The sequence below is a fragment of the Mytilus edulis genome, chromosome 12 (assembly GCF_963676685.1).
Source record: "Mytilus edulis chromosome 12, xbMytEdul2.2, whole genome shotgun sequence".
Classification (NCBI taxonomy): Eukaryota; Metazoa; Mollusca; class Bivalvia; order Mytilida; family Mytilidae; genus Mytilus; species Mytilus edulis.
In genome coordinates, this window is record NC_092355.1 from 4,484,905 (window position 1) to 4,511,461 (window position 26,557).

The 26,557-nt window shown below is 33.0% G+C and overlaps 1 protein-coding gene and 1 long non-coding RNA gene across 2 annotated transcripts in view; one reads left to right on the forward strand and one right to left on the reverse strand.

Moving 5' to 3' along the window:
- Positions 1-13,154, forward strand: part of LOC139499511 (cubilin-like) — a 36,929-nt gene extending 23,775 nt beyond the window's left edge. Inside the window, exons 21-25 of the mRNA XM_071288220.1 lie at positions 5,046-5,215; positions 6,086-6,215; positions 6,526-6,692; positions 10,568-10,697; positions 12,461-13,154. Of these exons, the coding sequence (XP_071144321.1) occupies positions 5,046-5,215; positions 6,086-6,215; positions 6,526-6,692; positions 10,568-10,697; positions 12,461-12,623 (760 nt within the window). The 3' untranslated portion in view covers positions 12,624-13,154. The remainder of the gene's footprint in view (positions 1-5,045; positions 5,216-6,085; positions 6,216-6,525; positions 6,693-10,567; positions 10,698-12,460) is intronic.
- Positions 13,155-20,649: 7,495 nt separating this feature from the next.
- On the reverse strand, positions 20,650-23,908 carry LOC139499512 (uncharacterized). The gene is made up of 3 exons (XR_011658207.1): positions 23,684-23,908; positions 22,501-22,604; positions 20,650-21,185 (listed from the first exon to the last, which is right to left on the reverse strand). It is a non-coding gene; the product is annotated as an uncharacterized lncRNA (long non-coding RNA).
- Positions 23,909-26,557: the final 2,649 nt, after the last annotated feature.

A 26,557-nucleotide genomic window follows, 5' to 3' on the forward strand; every position in this document is an offset into this window, starting at 1 on the left:
TTCTGGTTGATCTCAGAAAATGTTTAGCCGCTATCCATGTGTATTTAAACTAATTACTTACCTTAGTTATGTTTCTTTGAGATGAAACATAGATATCATATAATGGAACCAGTAAATAATTAAAACAAAGTATCTATCAATATTATATCACCCCCAAAAGTCGCGTGGTTTGTGAAACAGTTGTAATTACAAAGTGCAACCTATACAAACAGTATTTACAAAACTCTTGAAAAACACGTTTTCGTACAATAAAACTTATTTATCAGAATCATAGTATAATTTTTTTTTTAAATCAAGACATAAACAATTTCCTGCTTACAACAGTTGAATTTTAATTGTTAAAAAAGCTCGGCAAGACTCGCGCTTTAAATATTGAAATTTAACTGTCTCGAGTGGAGAAATATCGTAGCACACTTGTTGCTTCAGTTTCAAGTTAACAGCTTACTGATTTTCCATTTATCTATAATAAAAAAAATCACGATTTCTACTTCAGATTGTCAGTTGAGAAATCTATTCACAATAATATCACCTCTTTCCATATAATTTTGCTAAAATATGAACTTAAGTGCTTAGACAAAAGCCCTATTTGCAGAAGTTGTATGTATGAAGTTACCAGTTTGACATATAAATTAATATATGTTTATAGAACTGACTGCTAAAATCTGTTTTGTGCATAACTTCAAAGCACGGTTGTTATTTTTCATAAAAATACCTTTTCATTAGCAAAATCATAGCTTTACATGTTAGATTATTTAATTCATAACCCTGGGGTTAGAGATTTTCTCTGTTTTTTGGAATATTTAGTTATTTTGTAGGATAAAACACACTATTGTCCGTTTTATATAGATAATTTTGTATCTCTAACTTGTTTTAGTTCACCAACGGGCCGAGGGCAAGTCAGCTTTTCTCATCAATTGGCGTCCGTCGTCCGTCGTCAATTATTTATTTTTAAATCATCTCCTCTGAAACGAATTCGCCAAATTTTACCAAACTTGACCTATAATGGTTTACTTTTATAAATTGTTATTTGGACGTGGAGGGTTGTCTCATTGGCACTCACACCACATCACTGGCCGCCACGAAATAGCCTGAATGTGGTGCATAAAAGGGGCGTAAAAACACCAAATATCAAAAACCAGTTTTTACCTTATATCTCTGAAAATACAGAAATTAGAGCAATTCTGACTTGGGTCTAAAATATTCATCAGGTCAGATCTGGCTGGTATGGCAAAAATATAACAGGGGTAAAATGCAGTTTTTGGCTTAAATCTCTGAAAATAATGCATTACGAACAAATTTGAAATCATGTTTAAATCTATCTGCCCTGAAATTTTCAGCCGAATCAAACAACCCGTTGTTGGGTTGCTGTCCCTAAATTTGTTTACGTTTAAGTACATTATGCAGTCTTTTGTTATCATCATGAATAATATTATAGGTAGAGATAAACTGTAAACTACTTTGCCAAACTGAATCACACTTGGCCACAATCATATTTGGGTATTTACTTAAACTAATATGTCCCATGACACCGCCTGCCAACCAACATAGCCAGCATGGCTTTAAAAGAACAGAGGGTGTAAACTGCATGTTTTGTCTTGTTCTTCGAAAACCATTATGGAGGGAGAAAATCTGACAGGAGCAAAAATGTTCAGAATGTTGAGCTATATCAATTGGCTGTCCATGTCAAAACTGTAAGTTGATTTCTAATAGGAGTTATTGCCCTAAAATGACAATTTTTACTTTTTTTCTACTTTTTTTGCATTCTACACAAATGTATCTTGAAATTCTTAATATATACAGAGAAACTTTTAAATTATCAGCAAGACAAGTTCTATAAATAGGTGAACTTATTCGAAATCCTCAATCTATAATTATAGGAAGATATGGTATGAGTGCCAATAAGACAACTCTCCATCCAAGTAACAATTTTTAAAAGTAGACCATTATTTCAAGGTACGGCCTTCAACACGGAGCTTTGGCTCGCAACGAACAGCAAGCTGTAAAGGGCCCCAAAAAATTACTAGACTGTGTAAAACCATTCAAACAGGTAAACCAACGGTTTAATCTATAAAAACGAGAAACGAGAAACAATATGAACCAGACGACAATCACTGTACATAAGGGTTGATTTGATGCTGATTTCAACCAATATTTTGGGTTTTGCATTATGTCATAAAATTATAATAGATAGATAGAAACATAGCTAGGTAAAAATGATCAGCAAAACAAAATCTATAAAGAATACAATATGGAGGAAATGGTCAGACGACAGCTTATTGGAGTTATTGCCTTGTTAGACGATATTTTTTGTTTGCGTTTTGCCAAATATGATAGAAAATTATAATAGATAAAGATACATTTTAAATCAAATCACAAAAATTATCAGCATTTTAAGTTCTACTGACAAGTCAAGTTTTGCCCATATAGTTAAGTAGACTGTCGTTCTTTATAGGAGTTAGTGCCTTTGAATAATGATTTTTATGTACTATTTATGTTCATTATGGTTTCTGGTCTGTGCGTCCGTCCGTTCGTTTGACCGTTCGTCCGTTCGTTCTTCCGTTTGTTATTCCGTCCGTCTGTCCCGCTTCAGGTTAAAGTATTTGGTCGAGGTAGTTTTTGATGAAGTTGTACTCTATCTACTTGAAACTTAGTACACATGATATGATCTTTCTAATATTAATGCCAAATTAATTTTTCCCCATTTTTATGGTCCATTTATTCTTACATACTTTTGATTTTTTAACCCTGTCTGCGCTCATTGCCTATGTAAAATTTTAAATTGTTTATAATCCAGGTACTTTTGATAACTATTGTATGCACATTGAACGACAAATTTATGTGACGTATATAATTTTTCTGACGTCAGACACTCAAATCAATCCATGTGTTCGTAGATAGTAGATGTTGTTGTGTCCTATTAAATTGTTATACGATGATGACTGATGTTCCCATATTTTGACTATTTTATTGATTGTGACTGTTTATTTAACGCATCATGTAAATGTAACGGAATTTGATGAGACTGTTATTAAAGTGAGAGGGTTAGCGCTATAGAACCAGGTTTAATCCACCATTTTCTACATTTGAAAATGCCTGTACCAAGTCAGGAATATGACAGTTCTTGTCCATTCGTTTTTGATGCGTTTTGTTTTTTGATTTTGCCATGTGATTATGGACTTTCCAAATTGATTTTCCTCTGAGTTCAGTATTTTTGTGATTTTACTTTGAACACAGAAAATGATAGTGCGGATGGGACATCCGTGTACTTTGGACCCATTCTTGTTTTATCCTTGTTAGTGTTTTGTGCAAAAACTAAAGAAGATAGAGAAAAACTAAATTTGCTTATTAAATCATCAGCAATACAAAATCAACAAAACAGCTTTTTGTTTTGAATTTTTTTCTCGTCTACATTATTTGAGAGCGTCCTTTGTTAAATATGGACATAGACCAAGGCGAGCGACACAGGCTCTTCAGAGTCTTTAGTATTATACTACAGTCACACGAAAGCATAGTCAGGTGTTACGGTGTACTTATGGTTTTTTTTTCAGGACCAAAATAAACCTAGAAGCAATGATTTATGAGTTTCAATGAATGTGAAAAATGAATATTAATTCTTCTTATCAATTGAAAATTACATATATCCATATATAAAGAATGTATTTTACATTCCGGGCTTAATGTCAACTATGCATACTGTATACCGTTAATTTTATGGTGCGTTATTATGTTTAACGCCAAAGTTTGACTCATTCTTCATAAAATATTCCTATAACTTTAAATTTGAGTAAATTTCATTAAAATCTCCAAAGTTTAGTGAAATTCGATATGTTCTCTTTTTCACAAAATATAGGTTGCACTCCTGTAATTACAGATAATGCAATTTCCCATCGGAACTTCTTTAATGATAAAAACTATATCACTTTTACTATGAACTTTCGTTAAAAATATTTATTATATGACTATAAATTTTCTGTTTTCTCATTGGCTAAAAGCATAGGAAATCCTCTTTGATAAAACATTATATTCACCGCGTCAAAAATCACGAGAGGTTAATATAAGATTTGGAACAGCGTCCGTGTACCTAAATATAGAAACGGGGAATTCTTGTTAGCTATTTAAGGGATGTATAAATAAAATGGTTTTTAATTGGACGACCGAATAAATATCAACCAATCAGCGCTCTCGACATAAAATCGTTTCGATCTAACAGACGACAGTTACATGTTTCCGGCAACAAAGTATGGCTGGAGCAGCAGAAGTAGCTACTGAAAAACGCTTTCCATCGTTAAATAATGAGGAAATTAAGAAGATTTTGATAGAAAAGGATTCTAAAAATACTCGCCGATCAACAGATTCTAGCGTACATGTACATGTATCTAGTTTTTTATTCTGTTGTATTCAATATTGTTCATGTTTTGTTCTTTAAAAATTGAAATGATACAATATTCTTCTAGTTTTAATTATGCAGAATTAAATATGCCTAAAAATCAAACCCAAGCATAAAATAAAAACAGTCTAGGCAAAATACCATCTAACCAAGGATATATTTCACAATATAAAAATATGAAAATGACACTGAGAACTAAAGAGTCATATAATAAAGCAATTGTTGACTTTTGATATCAGTTGATACAATGATTTATCAACCCCAGATGTGATATTCACCTCGGCCGTTGGCCTTGGTGAATATCACATCTCTGGGGTTGATAAATCATTGTATCAACCTCATCAAAAGTCAATAATTGTATAATATATCCTAGAATGGAAAGTTCATATGGACTATTATATTTTATATTTTTATATTTTTCGATGGTCAAAATTAAAGGCTATGCGGCATAGTCTCAACATGTTTATGTCTCAAATTTCTAAGAATTTGAACGTATACTAAAATTTTATACAACTCCCATTCCCTCTTGATCTTCCTCAGGAGAATTGAATTTAGCCGCTATCTATGTGTATAATTTTCTAATTTTGAAAAGTCTTGTTACTGAATTGTGTTTCCTTATCTTAAAATATAAATGTTAAAAAAGTATGTCCATTCACAGTTCATACGGACCGCCTTATACTGCAGGAGATGGAAAAGATTCTGATCCTATATGGCTTGATAATGTTGCCTGTGAAGGAGACGAACTATCCTTACTAGACTGCATGCATTCCGGATGGGAACAACACAACTGTGTCCATGGAGAGGATGTCGGAATTGATTGTAGAGGAGGTCTGAAGTTTAAATATCTACATTTTTTCCAAATATGTATTATAATTATAGTCACTACTGTCGATTAATTTATTGTCGTGGAACAAATTTTTGTGGATTTAGGAAAACTTGTCCAAGGTCAGGGTAGGATTGAGCGCACGCAAACATGTTTAAGACCGCCATATTTGTTTACGTGTCCTTTTATAGCCGACCACACGGTTTCGTTTTTTTTTCATTGTTGAAGACCGTACGGTTGCTTATAATTGCTTACATCCATTTCATTTGAATTTTGGTAGATATTTCTCCAATGCAATCATACCACATCTCCTTATTTCTAAATTGATAAAAGTACATTTCATTGTGTCATCTTCATCAATGCCAAAACGTCTAACTTCTAAAATGGTTATGCCGGCCAGTATCTTGAATGATTCGAATGACTGAAAATGATATGTTACGAGACTTTCAAAACTTTCAGATTTTTACTAAAACAAATATGGTACAAACATCTTTTTCAGACTAGATGCATTGATTTAAACATACATAAATTGAGGAGAGTATCATTTTATTAAGAAAACTCTTTTGGAAGGTGGGGCTTGTTGGATTTATTGTTTGGGGGAGGGGTGATCATTCTGCAGCAATATATCTTATTACATAAAAACATCAAGACTTAAGATATCAACTCCTTCATGATAACTCTTTTTTCATTAAAACCTTGAAATCAACGTAAATGCCTTCAAGATGCTATTCACATCATATTAGAATAATACACTGTCGATTTTGTATTGTAAACATAATTGATAGCATAAAGTTTTTTTGCATAAATAGTGTAATTATGGAAAGTCCTTGTTTCAACTATTAATCACTTATGAAGACAGTTTAATTTTGTTCTAGTTCGATTGGTTGGTGCAAACGTTAACAGAGGCAGGTTAGAGATATACTATAATGGTCAATGGGGAACTATTTGTAGCAATAATTTTGGTCCAAGTGAAGCCAAAGTAGCATGTTCAGCTCTAGGTTTGAGGTACTTATTTTCCATGCTTATTTCTTACATGTAGATACTTCTTTTTTAAACGATGAGAAAATACACATAATAAAACGCTCTGTAATGAGCATATTTTTGGGGAAGTGTTCAAAAGTAAGATACAACATATATTTATTTTTTTACCTCTAAAATAAAATTAAAACAAAAGGTTTCATTTGGCGAATACTTTTCAATACACACATTGACACATTAATTGATTTGTATTAAAACAAACTGATTGGACAGTTTGTAAGATTCAACCTTCTGTGAAATGATAATCAGATATTACTCTAGAAATAAATGTTTTCAGATCATACGGAGTGCCTTTTACAGCTGGAGACGGGAGTGGTACAATTTGGCTTGATAATCTACAATGTACTGGAAATGAATTCACTTTATTTGACTGTGTGCACCTGCCGTGGGGTACATTCAACTGTGATCACGGGGCAGATGTTGGTGTGGATTGCAGAGAAGCAGGTAATAAATAAAGGCAACAGTAGTATATCACTGTTCAATAGTCAGAAACCGTGACCGGAATACAGTACAAACAAACGTAAGAACACTCAGGACAGAGAAATACTTTAATAAATAATACAATAGTATATAACAACATGTAAACGACAGAATGAAAACCGACACCTCCCATGAATTTACGACAGCACAACAGTACACCACAAACATAGTATAAACCCTAATATGTTTATGATTCTATTATTACACTGTGTCTAAACCACACCGGCAAAATTTGCTCGGACTCGATGGTATCTAACATCCGGCACAATGACGGAACACCAATAGACAAAAGAAAGGTAGGTTTCTCCTAATTTTTTTATTTTTTTTATGATATCGAAGAATATATATACATATACAACTATTTTCTATTGTGAGATGCAACATTTTCTACGACCGTTCTATATTAACGGAGAAATAAGTCAAAATGCATGTCAAAATGACGAATTGAGTGAACCTTGCCTCGAAATTGTTTAATTTCTCTTTAAATTGTTCACATTGTACGGAAAGAAAGGTACGGGAAGATAGATATTGACACGGAGATTGCAAATTTAGTTATCATGAGCATCTCCATAATTGTATCTCTGTGTATGGAACAAAAGAAATGGGTCATGTCAAAATGGAACTGGCCGGTTTCGTCAATGTATACAACCCGGTTTCGTCATAGATTTCAAAATGCATAACCCGGTTTGGTCAAATAAAAAAAATCATAATCGCATTACATTATAATTGATTATTTAACTTCAGCGTTCAAAAGGAGTTTTGTGGGTCGTTGGAAAACAAGTTCGTTCACCGGACAACGGCTTATTATTTATATGAGTCTCAGATTTAAATAAATAATAAGCAAACACTTGAATTCCTACTCTTATAGAACACAAATATTTCAATTTACTTTGCATTCCGAAATTTTTTAACAGCATATTGAGATTAAAGCTCTCTAAATATGCTATTTCTATATGAGTTATGGGAAAATATGTTGAACATCTTTAAACTTGAAATTAAAGTTTACGGTCTTAAATATCGAAACACACAATTGATATGTGATTTTCTCACACAAAATGATGGACACCTTTATAAGTAATCTAATCATTCTATGTATGTAATCTTTTCTACAATCGTTAAGGGATAATTTTAACTATGATACAAGTTTTGGCACACATCGTGCATTTACTATACAGGCTCTGTCATCGGACGAGTTAAGGTTTTTTCATCATTTTTCATTATTTGTACTTTTGTTGTACTGTTTGTGTCAGCGACAACACTTTGACTCAGTCCATTCCCGAATCACACGCTTGTAATTCCATGGTTGTCTTTGGTTGCTTTATACCATATGCGTTTTGAACATAAAATAGGCAGGTAGTTTTCTTGTTTGAATTGTTTTACATTTATAATTTAGGGCCCTGTTATAGCTTGCTTTCATGCAGTTTGTGTGTTTTTCTCATTGTTTAAGGCATACGCTGACCTAAACTTGATTAATTCAACATAATTTTTGTGTCTAAAAGAAAGTTGTCTCATTGTCAATGTTTATGGGATAAGTGGTTACCGTCACTTCTTCTTAATAAGACCTAGATATAAATGACGGTCATGTTTTGCAAACCAACTTTTATTCACATTGAAAATACAAAACTGTCAGATATTGTTTTCGAAAGTTATCTTGAAGTTTCAATTGAATTTGAACTGTACAAAAAATGAATTTGAACTGTAAAAATAATGTGAAAAACATGCCTATGAAAATAAATGTGCCTACCAGAAACGGGGAGAAAGTTACAAATCTTACTGCTATGTTATGGATGCTTAAGTGTGAAAACTCGCTTAAGTGCGCAAGTAACACAGTATATATAGTACCAGAAAATCTGACAGGACTGCATGCATGATTAATTTGTGCAGAACAGTATAGACTATAGTCGGTTTGGGACTGTTCGTCAATGATTGAATGCATAAATGTATTAATAATTGATAGTAAATATTGTAAACTAAGTGTATATAATATAGTATAGTAAATTAAAATTATGGCACAATCAAAACACATCCTTTTAATTTTCATCTTTACATACTACTATTATAAACAAAGAAAATATAATCATGTTAAAAAATAATTAGATACCAGTGTTTGCTATTCAGTATTTATATTTCATTTAAAATTAGTTTGAAGTTAAGTGAAATAAGGGATACGCCTTTCATTAGGAAAATGTGTATTATCATAATTAACTATGTCCAAAAGTGTCCGTTTAAAATAGATTTTAACACGCCAAGTTTACTTTACAATAAATATATATTTAAATTCTCGAAAGACAATGTTCAGATCCGTGCCAAAGTTTCTTTTCATAAATTGTTTGTTAAAAAAAAAACCAAAAAAAACCGGGTGATATATATAGACGAAACCGGGTGATTGTGTAGTAACAACATTGACGAAACCGGTTTATTTTAATTTGACATGACCCTTTTCTTTCGTTCCATACACAGAAATACAATTATTGAGATGCTCATAATAACTAAATTTGTAATCTCCGTGTCAATATCTATCTTCCCGTACCTTTCTTTCCGTACAATGTGAACAATTTAAAGAAAAATTAAACAATTTCGAGGCAAGGTTCACTCAATTCGTCATTTTGACATGCATTTTGACTTATTTCTCCGTTAATATAGAACGGTTGTAGAAAATATTGCATCTCACAATAGAAAATAGTTGTATATGTATATATATTCTTCGATATCATAAAAAAAATAAAAAAATAAGGAGAAACCTACCTTTCTTTTGTCTATTGGTGTTCCGTCATTGTGCCGGATGTTAGATACCATCGAGTCCGAGCAAATTTTGCCGGTGTGGTTTAGACACAGTGTATTAGCTAAATATTAAACAAATTAAATTGTAGAAAATGAAATTTTATTATCACTTGTGATAAAATTCCATTTATCATCGATCAAACAGATTTGTGAATAAAAGGTAAATGATGTTAGAAAACGCATTTCTGATTTTTTTATGTTTACAAGAATTCAATAAAATGATGAATATATATAAAGGAAAGGTATAACAATATCTCACTTTACATTGTTGGTAAGTCCAAGATGAATAAAATCTGGTAAGTTAATAAAACCCATGAATCAGCAAACTAGAAATATATATCGGTCACCATGACAATAACGCAGGGGTCGCATTAAAAGACATACCTCTTTCAAAATTTAACATTTGTACTAAACACTTACAAAATTTAAAGAAAACGTAATATAAGAATGAAATAAAATAGTTATGTGAAGACTGTTTATTCAGAATCGGGTGGGACGTATTTCTTTGTGAACATGCATCGAAATATGTATTCGAATAATGAAAACTCCAGGGTTTTGATACCCTAATTTGCATGCAACACGTGTCCCATTTTAATCTACCCTTCAATAATTAGAATATTAAATGCACACGTAGGTCGCGATGTCTTTTCGAAATGTCAAAAACGCGTCGAGTTTTTTGTTAATTCAGAGATGTTCATAGTGTACGAAATAAGTGTAATGAATGCGTATATTGGTATCAAAGAATTTTCAGAGTTTCAAATATATCGTTCATTCATTATACATACTTCATATTAACAACTGTAAAAACAATTGTAACATGGTGAACATAAAGTGGCTTAATTAATAGTTATCAAAAGTACCAGGATTATAATTTAGTACGCCAGACGCGCGTTTCGTCTACATAAGACTCATCAGTGACGCTCATATCAAAATAGTTATAAAGCCAAACAAGTGAAAAGTTGAAGAGGATTGAGGATCCAAAATTCCAAAAAGTTACATTTACCTAGTAGGACGATAATGATCATTTTATATTTTATAGAATATGATTATAATTGTAGTAGTTCGGATAGCGGGAGGTTCGAGCTCTGGTCGACTTGAAATTAACTATAATGGAATATGGGGAACTGTTTGTGATGATGAATTTGGTATACAAGATGCTAACGTAGCATGCAGGATGATGGGCTACAGGTACAGATATTATGCATTGTATTTACCTGATATAAGATTTTCTGGTGTTGTTCTTGTTTTAACACTGTTGATTTCCCTTGACAAACAAAGTATTTAGAAAAACAGCCTCGGGAACTATCATTCCACCAGAAGCGTAATCGACACAGGGAAAACCTATGAAATAACAGTTCAATAATTAAGTGCAGCCGAAGTGTATGTATATCAAGACCAATACTGCAGTTGACCAAAAACTTTACAATAAGTAAAAACTTGTAAACAATTTGTTTTAAAACTAAATAATGTGAACTTATTCTAACACAAGAAATCTTATACTTGGTATCAGGGTTTCCCCTGGGTCAATTCCTTTTTTCGCCACCTCTTTCGCCAAAACAATATAATTTTCGCCACTTTATTATTTTTTTCGCCAAGTAACACAGATATATTTTTCTTTTAAAATTTCCTTTTTTTCCTAGCCCCCCACCCCCCCCCCCCCCCCTAAATAAGAAGTGGTTTTTACAACAAAACAAAACATTTTATCATTTGAAATTGATCCATCGTGTAAGGTGTAGTCATTACATTGAAGGGTTACTCTCATGCCAACCTTTTGAATAGATTTCTTCATAACGACAGTTTTCTTTTCTAAACCATCGTAAACATGGTAAATAAGTAAAACTATATGCTTGAAACACGTGGGTCCCTGAAAGGACTTAAAGTACCCACTCAAATCAATTATCTATATGACATTTAAATGATAAAGTTTTAAATCAGAGACCTTTCTTGCTTTTGAACATTTTTCGTCATAACAACAGTTTTCTTTTCTGGACTATCATTAAAAGAAGGAGAGGAAGCGTAAAAATTTTGTTTCAAACATGTGCGTCGCGAAGTGGTTAATAAATCTCTTTTGTGACATTTGACAGAAGCCATTTAACCATATCATTTTGTCATATCATAAAATCAACACCTTTATTGATTAGTCCTTTGATGTCTATAGCTATAAATGCAATCAGCTGATAATTGATTTTCTGTCAAAATCTTAACGAGTTCAAGGTGAATTCCGAGTATTGTCTGATCGGTAAAATCAGAGAAACCCGAAAAAAGTAAATAAACACGATGGCTGAAAATAAATCGTTATACATATTTCTTTCGCCAAATTCTTTCGCCAAATGACGAATTTTTATCGCCACAATCATTATTTTTTCGCAAATTGCGAAAATGGCGACCGCCAGCGGAAACCCTGCTTGGTATACTACCGGGACAAATAAAAAAATCCCAAAATAAATTGTCATATCTGATAACGTAAAGTAATTTTTGTGAAATCGTATTGAGTCCTATTCAATATGCTTTGTTTTACATGTTATAGTAAATGAACTATTCAAAGTGCATTAAAGGGCAAATAAGATGTTTCCATAACATATGATATATATTTATTTTTCCGTCCGGTAAAATTTAATTTTGTAATTCAACTTCCACATTGTTTTCAATACGATTTTGATTATGAAACCCGTTATCTATCATATAGGTATGCAAATTATTGTTTGTCTAGTACACTATACCAATAAGTCTGTCTTGTTGATAAACAGATGATGCCAAATTTTCAATTTCTGTTCTACTTTGGGTTATTTATAAATCGCGTTTAATGTTCAACAAATTACAACGAAAACATTGAAGACACAACACTCAAATATTATAGTGTTTATCTTGAACTGTATGATAAAAACATTTACGTTCATGGTTGGAATATCCTTTTTCTATCTCCCTCTGAAATCTGATTTTTTTTTCTTTAGTTTAGCAAACAGCTTCTTTACTGCTGGTGGTGGAAGTGGACAAATATGGCTTGACAATATTGAATGTCATGGATATGAGACATCCTTAGTAGAATGTTCACATCCAGATTGGGGTTTACATAACTGTGGTCACAGCGAGGATGTTGGTGTAGAATGTGGTTAAATAAGTGTATGAAGACGTAAACAGTTTTAAAAATGTAGAAAAGAAGGAACCCTGAACAAAATGTAAACTTAAAACCATCATGCTGTACATTACTAATCACATGTTCACTTCTATATTGTTTATCAATCATTAAATAGTTTGATGTTCATTTCGAAAAAGGCATAGTGTAAACAATCCAACGTAAATAGTCATGATTAACTATGTTACAGACTAGTGCCGCAAAAAAATACATCTCTAATTTAAGAATACTTGCTTTTAATTAACCAAGACAAATACCATTTAAATTATATACTTTTTCAATTTATAACTATTTTTTGTTAAGTAAAATAATGATTATTAACTAATTGTTTGAAATGAACTAATTTAAATCATATTTTGTTCTATAGCAGTTATAACAACGCTTATTCATGTTATCATAATTATAACTTTTATTATCATTATTTTTATTTTTAGTATCATTGTCTTTATTTTTATTGTCTCTGATTCACCAATAACCTTAAATAAATAAAATAAATGATAATTCATATAAAAGTTATACTTACTAGTTGGAGCATTGGGGAAAAAACCTGAACAGTATCGATATTTTCTATGTTGGCTCATCAACCAGTCCAGTAAGACTCAAAGATACTATTGAATTATAATTATTGCAGTTAAACAGCTGATCAGCCCATTATAAAGCAGGAATTCACGGTGCAAGATTTTGTTTAGGTTATGCATATTGTTTATTCTGTTTTTTATCTTAGTTTTTATCTGTTTAATATTTTTATTTTATTTTACCTCTGTTATTACAAACAAAATCTGTTTAATATCGTTGTGACTTTTCATGATCGATTATTTAGTTGCGATTAACTTTTGAATTTGATCATATACATATAGGCTAATGTCAAAATTTACAAGGAATAAATTACTCGTGTATTATTCGATAAGATAGTAAAAGAGTCAAGTAAACCAAGTCCCGAGAAAGCAATATGTCCATAGGGAATCCCAATATTTATTTGTGATAAAAACCTCTTTATCAATCTGGTTTTAAGATAATAGATGACTAGTATTTTACTACTACAACAGAAATTGTAATTTACAATGTGAAATGAACAGACTATAAACATAGAAGACCCTCATCATTAATAATCACTTCTAGTATATAACAGGAGCACCCAGCTATCGGCCCCGGTTTTAAATTTTTGCTTTGAAACTCTTATCTTTCTTCCTAAGAAGTTCCTGCATGAAGACAGCCTCATAATAATAAAGAAACAAGTCGGCAAGTAGAGGGCACAGTCTGTTCCCATTGGAATGCCGACAGTCTGTTGAAAAACATGTCCTCCGAACGTAACAAATATGTTGTCAATCAAGAAATCAAGCATCTTGATAATCATGATAATATCAGTTTCAGAGAATTTTTAGTTTGAATCAGAGTGATCCTTTACAAAGTAGGATTTATCCCTCCCTAAGACAAGATACTTGTATCTACGTTGGCCATTCTTTTTTATGAAGCAAAGCAATACCAACTCTTTCAATTTGTCTTTTAGTTTGGAATGTGGAATACTTGTGTAAAGAGTAGAAAAGTCAAATGTTTAAATACTGTTACAAGATGAAAGAGAGTTAGATTGTATGTACTCTAAAAATCTTTGGAATTTTTAAGTATCCACATCTGATTCACGCCACCTCTAGAATAGGCAGTTTCACAATAACTTTGAAGCCCGTCTTTGATTGCTGATAAAATAGATGTTAATAATTTAAAATAGGTTTCGTGGAGCACGTGGAAGACCCAGCAATATACCGTTGTTTGTAAGGACACTTATGTAGTTTAGGTATCAAATACAGTGATGGAAGATCCAGTTCCTCATCTTTGGTTGAAATTCCACAGGAACATAGAACAAACCTATGATTATCCAGGATTTCCTCTTTGGTAAGTGTCGTGAGGGTATATGTTGAGTTTCCAAGTGAATTGTCAATACCTACTTCGTTTATCAAGCAGTTAATGTAATTAGTTTTACACACAAAAACGATGTTGTTTGGGGCTTTTTCTGTGGGGACAATTTTTGTCATGGAGGTAGGATAGGTGTTTTGCAACATTTGGGTCTTTAAAGATTGTCGTAGCACGGGCATTGATAGACCCATTCAGTTTTTTAATTCTGATTTGTATCAACGACCTCACTGCCTTAATCCATTCGGAAAGAGTGTCTACGTCTTCCATCTCGCGCTTAGCCCATTGCCTGGCATAATCCACAACTGAATCCATCAACATTTTAAAGTTGTATTTCAAATTGATGGATTAAGGCTCACGATATTTCGGACCTTTCGATAACACATTTCGTAGAGAAGTGTTATTAACAATGTTGAGGTCACCGGTAATAACGTGGCCAGCAGGATTATATGTCAATTGGGAACTAACACAAGTGCAATCAGGAGGTCTAGACTTAAAGTCGTCAATATCAAGATCCTGCAAAACGTGTTTGTAATTAAACATTTTAGTTGCAATAGGTTAGGTATAGGTATAAGAAATGATTGGAACAGACTGGTCCTTAAAATAAAGAGGTATTTTCGATTGAACTAATTTATGATGAAGGACAATGCCTAAGTTGACGCCATCGAGACCTTTGTTAGCAAAGGAAAGATTACGGAAAGATCTTTTCTCTTTTTCAACTTTTCCAATGCGGACTGACTTGAAAAGTCTGTGACTTGCAATATCCGAAATTATAGCTTCAAGTTTGTATTGGTTTGAAAGGGGGTTTGTAACAGTGGATTCCAAACATAAATTGAACAGAGAATGACGTTTTGAAAGAGGTAATGAATAAAGTTTCGTGCGAATGTGATGAATACCTAACGGCTTTTGTATAAATGGCAGCAAGTCATTAATAGAGACATCATGCAGAGAAGGTGATGTATAATGACGATGACCATGACTTCGTCTACGTCGAGGATTTGAGTTGAAAATATTCATCACATTCACCGAGTTACACGAAGGACTATATAGAATACCTATACCATCAATTTTGTCATTGCAACCATAATTAACATAAGCTGTCGAAGTTCCAATTGTTTAATCCAGTAGTCCTCTTTTTATCTACGGAGAGTCGTTGAAAGATTAGGATTGTTAGAGCTATGGTATATCTTTTCGATAATGCGAACTATCATAGAAACGATCGAATGATCGGGCTGATTGAAATGCTGGTATAGAATGTCGTTAGCATTGAGGTTAATGTCTGATCTATGACCGCACATACGTTTTAGCCTTCCGTTCGTTTCACCGACGTATACCAATCCGAAAAGGTTGCACTCTAATCCTAAACGACATTTATCGATTTACAATTCAGATCACCGTAACTTCTGGTAAAATATGACTTCTTGGTCAAATTGCTAGTGAATTCAGCATCTGTAATTAAAATTGCACAAGTTTTGCAGCCTTTGGTCTCACATTTCGAAATGCGACAGTGTTGGTAGTTGTTATGGCTTTCAAACTTTTTACATCTGAGCATATTTTGTGTGGACGTATTGCGCGTCTGGTGTATAAAAATATTTTTTAACCTGTTACCTTTGGATGGCTATTATTCGTTTGTTTCTCTGTCCTATATTTCTCTCATTTATCTGTGTATTTATTGTAACCCTGTCGTGTAATGTTGTCATTTTAATGTTATAATTAACACTGCCATTAAAGTGGGAGGTTTGGCATGCCACAAAACCAGGTTCAACCCACCATTTTTTCATAAAATGCCCCGTACCAAGTAAGGAAAATGGCCATTGTTACATTATAGTTCGTTTCTGTGTGTGTTACGTTTCGGTGTTGTGTCTTTGTTGTGTCGTAGTTCCCTTATATTTGATACGTTTCCCTCAGTTTTAGTTCGTAGCCTGGATTTGATTTTTCTATATCGATTTATGAATTTTGAACAGCGGTATACTACTGTTGCCTTTATTTATTGTACTGTGTCATCAAAAACCAAAATGTCTTTAAGGAAAACTGAACATGGCTGTATATGTGTAATAAACACATTCTGTTTCAACTTGTCAATATTCTGATTTGTCAAATCTCAAGGGTTGAACTTAGTAGATATATTATTCATTATAGTATACCATTCAACATTCAACGTTGTTTGCAATGTGCATCATTTCATTTTCATTTTAGTTAAAACGTATTAAAACGTCAACCGTGGCAAAGAAATATTTGCATAAATACTTTATAAGTATTGTTAACTTACAACATATGAAGAAGAAAACACCATTGTATTGTTATTATTATTTGAGTGACTGAATTCAGTCACTCAATTTTATCTTTATATCAAAGAATTCAATCAGTATATTTGAAAGTAACATAAATCTTATATGTACTTGTTGCTTCTTAAATAAAGCCCAAACTGTAAATTCGGAAACAGAATTCGGATTACAGATATTAAAGATTAACTACAAACAACATATAACAGAACAACAGCTAAATGAAATTAACTCTGTATCCTGTTCATTATTTTCACAAAATGTTGACTGAATTCAGTCACACAACATTTGAAATAAGCTACAAGAAATTGAACTAAATAAGAGTGTTACATAAGACTTAAATTACAACAAGTGAGATTACATAGTATTAACATCTATAAAACAGATGACTGAATTCAGTCAACACAAATTCAGTAAATATTTGTTGAAATTAGACCAATTCTGCAAAAGTAAAAAATAGAATGACTGAATTCAGTCACAAAATACGGTTTACACAGTTATATTCAATAGAGCAATAAATGCACATAGTTAGTTTACAGGTCGATGTTTGTGATTTGTTCAGTTTAATGCCCGCGTCACACTGTCCCGATTTTTATATACGATGGACACCCGAATGCGAAAATTGTAAGTTCGTACGAAGTTGGTCCCGATCTCGTTAAAATACCAAAAAGTGACCGAAGCAAGTACGATGATTAACGAAGTCTATACGATGGTGCCGAAATTATATACGATAGCAAAAGATGGACATACGAAGGTTAACCGAAGACGGGTATTTAAGCTTCATATCTCAGCCGAAGCCTACACGATGGATCACGAAGGCTACACGATGGATTACGAAGGCTACACGATGGATTACGATGATGGCGCGATGGCCATACGATGTCTAAAAGATACGAACAGAATTTCGACAACATATCGTTTCTGTACAAGTCTGCCATGCATGGTGGAAATCGATCTTTTTTCTAATTCTTATAAAACTTAGTGTATTATCCCATTCGCCTACTAAATGTAAGTTGCGTGTAGATTAAATTGTTATGGACACTCTAGAACGAAAATGCTCAAAACTTGGTATGGTGTTACTCGTTAAGAATATCTTAAGCGCTATTGACTTTAAAGTTTAAAGGTCAAGGTCACAGTGGCAGTTGTAATACAAGGCAATATCACCCTTGTGGACACTCTAAAACCAATACGCTTCAAAAGATTTTAAACCACATTTGGTATATTGTTCCTCCTTGTAATGATCTTAAATGTTTTACGTTCAAGGCCAAAGGTCAAGGTCATGCAGATGGACTTGTTTTTTCTCCTTGAAATAGCATAATACACAGGAAATTGGTTGCTCATTTTTTTACCTGCTGGTTCTAAAGACAATATTAAAGATATTTCCAGTTACTGAATGTTTTGGTTGATTTCTAAAAAAATAGTTTATGTATCAAATATGCATATTCAATTTACCATTTTCTGCATGTGTCATATACAAATATAGTGTCCATATGTGTCCCCAATATGTTACATACGAGGGGCCACGCTCGGCATTGCCTTGTTTGAACTGTAAAATGTGTGCACTAGTCTGAATAATCACCCATAATTATGCCCATGTTTACTGATCTATCTTAAAGGTAAGGCAATGGGTTCGTTGATCCCTTTTATTCAAAAAGAGCTCTTTCCAGGAGAATATCATAATAATATAGACAAAAGGAAGGATGTGGGGAAAGCAACAAATGCGGCAAAATATGACATATAGAAAACAAAATGGTTATGGAGTAAACATTCGTGTGACAACAACTCAGACGATTCATAAAAAATCAGAATAATGAAGAAAAAGTTGGTTTACCTATATACGTGTACCTGCAGTGTTGGTGTACGAGGCGCGTTTATGATTTTCATTGTGTTACTTGATATGAAAAATTGACAAAAAATAATATTTTACTTGTAAAAGTAAATCCTGAGCCAGTAATAGCTGCTCTTGTTCCATTTGAATTAATAGAAACAACACTGTCGCCTTTCTTGTTCTCATAGAATCATATGATATGAGCTCTATGTTTTGTGAAAGTCTTTCTCAACTGTCGTATTAGACTGACCAGTGCATATCGCGCATGGCACTTTAAATGTATTTTAGCGCGAAAATTAACTTACATTTAGCTGGATTTATTGCCGTCGTAGTTCCATCTTGTCGCCTTCGTACTTTTATTCGATGGCAACACGACGGGATTACGAGGTCTTCACGAAGTCGTGTTGCCATCGTAAGACCTTCGGGTATCTTCGTGATTCATTCGTGTAGACATCGTAATGTCAAAACTGCCCGATGGAAACGATGGAAACACGAATGCAATACGATGTGCAAAGATGCATTCCCGGTGACATTACGATGGTGAGGATGGTGATACGAACTCAATACGAAACCTCAACATCGGACGCATCTTCGGGGATTTTTTAACATGTTAAAAAATTTAGAACCCTTCCCGAAGTTGTCCCCGAAGGCTAGAAAAAGTGGCCGATGGATCTACGATGGTTAAAGATGGCACTACGAATAGCCCGATCTGGATACGATCAGTCCCGATTTTGAAAATTTCCATTATCGTGTTGCCATCGGCGTAAAAATCGGGACAGTGTGACACGGGCATAAAGCTTAACACTAACGATGATTACATAACGGATGTACTAGCTTTTGCATGATGATTATTTTTCCTCCCCCATTCATGATTCATTGACTTTTATCCATCTTAGGACTTTTCAAGACTTTTTTTGTATATATTTATATATATCAGAACACTGATAAAAATGGGTAATTAGTTATTAAAGTATTGTAATTTAAATTTCAACATTTGTATTATATATATCTGTCAAGATTGCACCCAGGTGATTCAATCTGTATTAAATTTTCCATTTTTGTTTTGTTACTAATTTTTGATTTCAAAATTAAGGGAAATTTTGAAAGCTGTTGTATTTAAATAATACTGGACTATCTAAATGCTTATTCGTCTGGTGTTCTATTACACCAGTATCCCAGGCTAGGAGAGGATTGAGCGCTCACAAACTTGCCTCCTCCACATTCTCAATGTGCCTGTCCAAAGTCAGGAGCCTGTCGTTCAGTGGTTGTTGTTGGTTCATTTCTGCCATATTGTTCTTCGTAAATTGTAATACATTAGGCCGTTATCTTTTTCATATTGAATTGTTTCATATTTTTTTTATATCGGGGCCTTTTATAGATGAATATACTGTATGGCTGTTTCTTATAATGTTGAAGGTCGTATGGTTGCCTTTAACTGCTCGCATTCACCTCATCTGAACATTCGTGTGTAACTGTCTCATTGGTAATCATACCAAAGAGATCCAAACTTTCCAAAAACTTTTAATTTTTTTCAAGTATTTATAATTTGATGAAAATGAGGAAAGTAATGATTTTTCATTTAAAAGAAATGACTTCACCTGCATGTGACATACTGATATATTTAATATTATTGATCTATAAAAATGGTAATCATGGTAATATCTTATTGAGTAGACTGAGCAACCTTAGAGATGAACAGATGATGAATTTCTCCTAATTTTTAAATTAATAAAAATGGTTTTTCATTGTTTAAAGAACAACAAAATCAAGCTCAATAAGTTACATTGATCATTACACAATTTGCACGTTCACCAACAAACAAAAAATACATAAAACATTGAAAGCCAGAATATAACATATGAAATGTGACAATGTTTAAAATTGAGTGTGGAACACTAGAGGAAGCATCAAGAAGTCTTCTTTTCTCACTTAAAAATATGCTGAGATTTGATAAAAACATGGCAAAAATAGAAAAATAAAATGAATTTGAAATCGAGTTCAATATTTTATTTTGATGTCTTGATTAAATTTTCTTTTAAGGGAAACCCCTTTTTAAACGAAAAGCAGTTGAAAACTGCATGAACCACACTTGAGACTTGCGTGTTCATATTTAAATAATACTTGCAGTTCATCAAATTATTTAAAGTTTATAAAAAAATAAAAAGTTGAAAATACACAAAATCAGAAATTGTCTCATTGCAATGAATCCTTGTGCTCATATGTGTCATTTTGAAGTTCTTCTTTCAAACTGTCCCATATTAATTTCTGGCATTTAAAAAAAAAAATTAGCACAATCCTACTTGAAAGAGACAAAAAGGTGTTCAGTTGTTGTTTTGTCAAGATTTTGGAATCAATGCACCACAGTCTGCTACTCCTGTCCAAAATCTATCACACCAATCGAAACATACGTGTGTTGCTGTCACTTTTGCTAATTTTCTATTTACGGTAAATTCTCTTGACTGTCTGATCTGGATTAAAAATCCATTGATCTGCTTAAAGATTATGTTGGTACTCATAGATAGTAAAGTCTAAAAAAGAAAATAAATTATGCTAAAGACCTATTTCAGAAAAGAAAAGATCATTTAAATAGTGAGAATAATACCATTCTTTGTAAATGCATTTTAGTCGAGCCTTCGACTTTTGTCGAAAAAGCGAGACATAGCGATCATACATTCAGATATTCTTATATTAAAAATATATATCAGATATCTCGTATACTTTATTAGATATCTTATAAAGTATATAAGATATCTTATAAAGTATATAAGATATCTTATAAAGTATATAAGATATCTTATAAACTATATGAGATATCTCATATAATATAGGGTTATTGCATGAATACTCTGGAATATTGTTCTTAGTATAATTTTATATTGCATGAGCTTGCGAGTGCAATATATGTTCTACGAGGGACAATATTTCCCAATATTCATGCAATAACCCTTTTATTGTATAGCAACATTATAAGTTATATGGTTCGCTACTGACCCCATACGGATCTATAGAGGGTTAGTAAAATCCATAGGGGGTGAGGCCGGAAGCCGAGTCCCCTATGAATTTTATTCACCCTCTATGGATCCGTAGGGGGTCAGTAGTTAACCGTATAACGAATTTATCGGACGCTGGACTTTTTCTGCGGCGTTTTGTTGAAAAATAAACAATGAAACACAACAACATTAATAGATAGTTTCAGAGGAGAAGATTATTGTAAAAATTAACAGACGACGACGACGACGACGGACGACGGACGACGGACTCAAAGTGATGAGAAAATCTCACTTGGCCCTTTGGGCCAGGTGAGCTAAAAAGGTGCACTCGATTTTCTCTTTTCGATACAATTGTTAAACCATTTTTTGGAATTTTTTCTCCAATCACATAATGGAAAGGCAGACACGAAAATTACTGAACTAATAGATTGATATGTTCTCCGTCTGTGGTAATTTAAAAAAAATCGGAGGTTATGCATTTTCTTCATCCAACTTGATAGATTCCTATGTCGTCGACTTGATATCGAATTGTTTTGCAGCATTGGGTCTGCATTGATATGTAGATAAATTGAAAACTTATGCAAATGGTGTTTTTAAAATAAAACACTTCGTTATTGAGAAGAAAATTGTCGTTGTGTTTGTTTCTATATTAATTTTTAAAAATTGTGTTACTATAGTAAACATTGCAGTAAGCATTTATTGCCTTCTCTAACAAAGAGCTTCGATTTCAACTGGGTTTCCGCCTGGTATGATATATTAAAAGCTACAATAAAATTTGATCTTCCCTTGACTGTTAGCAGTGATACCTGGAAGTTATAAAGTAAAGTTTGCAAATAAAATTTTGTAACCTCACCTTTTTCTTTCATATTCTGTATTTGAGGGTCGCTGTAGATATTTCGAATTCACTGCACCCAGGCCACCAGAACTTTGAGTTATTCTTTTTCTTTGGTGATTCGTCTGTTTAAATACAAATTACACAGTTTTAAACAGTGTTTCACAAAAAGATAGAACAGTGCATACAACAAGTAATTGTTTATATTTTTTTCTTTAAAAATGTATTGAAAAAACAGGATTTTCACACATATTTGACTTTGCCAATATGCAATCATATCACATCTTCTAATTTTATATTTTGACTATATCTAAGCATATAAAGCAGGTATTGTCTATTTTTACCGTTTATATGTTTTTAAATGAAAATTAAAGAAAAAAAATCGTAAGACTGCATCACATTATTATTTCATTATAAATGAGAGTTCATTAATAGGAAGCATTTTCAATTACCTTTCCAAAAACGAATCGACCTATATGAGATAGAATGTCATAACAACACATATACAATTCAAAATATAAAGAGCTAGCAAAATATCTTAACATTGAAAATTTATATTCTTTAAGTTGCTTTGAAGTACACATAACCAACAAGAATAGGCAGTGGAAATATATAAAGTTATAAGTACTAATTAACCCACAACCATGACAACTATGCTTATTTATATTATATCTGTACTCATCATATTGACCACTTCTCATTTGAGCACCAGAGAGATATAAAATTGCACAAAAAAAACTGGCACATAAATGGCAGTAAGCTTTAGAAATTATCTCATTTTAACTAAGTACAAGTATGGTTACTGACTGGATCGAGCCTTATTTTGGTAAATAAATTACTTAACCATGTTAACAAATATGTTCTTATAGTTTTGACTGAATTCTTAATACAAATGCAAATAACATGTTTCCGCAGATAGATACACTTGATTCTGAGAAAAAAATGCTTGTTTCACCCTCAGCTGCCACTATATGTACTGATAAAATTGAAAGAAAAGAACTGTTTTCGACTTGTCGCGAAAGAAATAGATTGATTTCCCCGCAGACGAAAAAAAAAGATTGTCCAGAAAAAAGTCATAACCCCTCCCCCCCCCCTAGAAAATAAAATGGTTGCTGCCTAATCATATTAAATCATATTTTAAATATCAACACATTTTGGGTTTTTTTCTCTTCATATTTTCTATGGATTAAAAAGTATATCTTACCAGAACTCTCGTAGGTATACACGTTAGCTTCAGACTCTTCTTCCTTTAAAACGGAATCCCATCAGTCTCATTTTCCTTTTCTAAGGGACTCCATCTTTCTCTTCCTTTGACTAAAGTACATAACAGAATGACCTCGTTCCACTTTAGAGTACTGCGTTTATTACAAAACACGCGACATAATCCATCACTGGCCACACAATAATCCCAAATTATTATTGTACCGCGAAAGTTCTACAGATGTAAGAATAAAAACGGTTAACCATCTCGTTAACTATATGATACGGTGTATTCAATATAATACTTCCTTCCGAGTATTGGGTCAATCAAAGAGGTAACACTAGAAGAATATAACACCCAATTAGCATCTCTAGCAATAAAATATGATAAGAAAAAGAAAAGAACCAGCATGTGTATTACCCACTGGATATAACCATTATGAACATACGGTGGTCCATATTTTCGAAATATAAATACGTTTCAATATGTTAATGTTGAAAGTAAAAATGTAATTGTAAACGTCAATTCATAATATCATGATATTAACTTCTTTACACTTTAAACTGCAAGGTTTTATGTAACGTAACCTCAACTTTGGGAGTGGTTTAATAACACCAACAGAATGGAAAAACTTTACTTGAAAGACAGTCTATATTGAAAGCTCGGGAGGGGGGTCACGCTTTTTTTGGTAGTGTTGAGCAGCTGAAACATCAAGTACCCCACCCTTTGCATATGTTTTGTTTATTAAAAATATATACCTTGTCATATATCAACGAACAAAAAAAAACCTATTGAGGTATTTGGATATTTTTCATCTTCTGGTACATTTAGTATTTATAATTTGATTAGGGTCCCACTTATCTTCACGTTCTTGTTTAGAAGCAACGCAGTTGCAATAATCACAATTAATTTAATAAATTCGTCACATCTTAAACACTTTCCTCTATTTGCCCCTTTTATATCTTTCATTAAAAAAAAAAAAATCAAAAGACAATAAAAGATGCTTGGTCAGATAAGTATAGTAACACTCAAGAGAAAAACACTTTCACTGAGTTTTATATTAATGTAAAACTATCAAAAGTTACATTGCCGTTCCATCTCATAGCTGACACTATGGAAATTCTTTAAATAATTGCTATCATGTTTCATGTAAACAAACCTTTGAATGTTAATTAGGTGCACATGTCAAAATGATGAGATTTATAGCATCTGTATCTAGCATTAGCGGAAATAGAGTTTAAATGGTTTGACAAATAGTTGATGCATTTACGACTGTGGTTTAACTGCATCACAAAAAATAAGGACATATGATTAGTTTCAGATACTTATGATATAATCAAGCAAGTAAAAATATCAACCTATTGATATATTTAATCTGAATTTAATTTCTCACCCTTTTCATATATCATGCCGATGAAGCATGAAAAAGTTACCTATTCCAGGGGATCATCCCTACCACTCATTACATAGTAAGTGAACCCCCCCCCCGAGATTGAAAATAAAGTTAGGTTTGATGGTTTTCATTGGTGTCTGGAAAAAAAATAATATATCCCCCTATATATACACTCTGAGACAAGTGCCTGTGATAGTTTGAACTGGAATCGTGACAAACCGCATAAAAGTTTAACTATACGTATAGAATTATTAAATTTGTATTATGCATGAGAGGAGGGTGTGTGGCTTATACCCCCTCACACTTGGTTACGGTTGCACTATGATCTCAAATGCAAATTTTGACGATCGTAGTGCAATCGTGTAGATCAAAGTAAAGTCGTGGTATATGTTTGTGGTGAGCATGAATGATCAATGAAGTCTTTTTGGTCGTGCTGAGCTAGGACCAACTTTTAACATGTTCCAAACAATCGTGATGCGGTCGTGGCGAAATCAGGTCGCGGTAGAAATGATAGGGAGAGTGTAGTTAGGTCGTGGTAAGATCATAAAGTAACTGTTCTAACGTAGCGAGAGCGTAGCAAAAGCACGATTATTGTCGAAGAGACTGCGCTACGATTTCACAGCGACTATGTTACGACCTTACTACGACCATGTTCTCATTGCGACCCAACCACGCTTCTACTTCGACTGTTCCACGTTCATACGACGCTGTTCAAGCTTATAGTACGAGTATAGTACGCTCATGCCATCCTCATCACGCTCTTCTTACGAACTGACTACGTTCATATTATGACCCGCTGTCGTTCACTAAAACATCGTCATTTAATTTTAACGGACCAGCAATTAATATAGGTTGATTCAGGTTGGATTGGTCAGTCGATCTGTCTACTGGATAATGCAGGAATTGACCAGAGGTCATCATCTGCCTCTACTTCTACCCCTACTAACACGCCAATGAGTCCTGGTAGATTATGGTGGCATTACTGTGTTGTTTCCGAGAAATCTACGTATACATGAATAATAGAAGGAATAGAACAGTAGTTTTATTGTACATGATGTTGACGGTATTGCTGAGAGCGTAGTAGGACTGCAGTATGAACGTGCATGGTACACAAAATTGTAGATCAAGCTATACATAGTCATGTAAAGTTTCAAAAAAAATTCGCATTGCAATTCCTTAGGTATGAAATTGTCTTACTTGCTTGACCATTCAGCCTTTCAAATAGTCAGAAAAGTACTCTCCCTAATGTACGGGTATATATGTAACATGTGACTCCTTTTTTCTCCGGTTTGATATTCGAAATACATATTCCTGCACATTTGTATTTGCACTTTCTGCACATGCTGCTAGTGCACAAATATATGCTTATCCTATCGATTCTTTGTGAAATCTATGCGCATTTTTGCGCCTGTCCCAAGTCAGGAGCCTCTGGCCTTTGTTAGTCTTGTATTATTTTAATTTTAGTTTCTTGTGTACAATTTGGA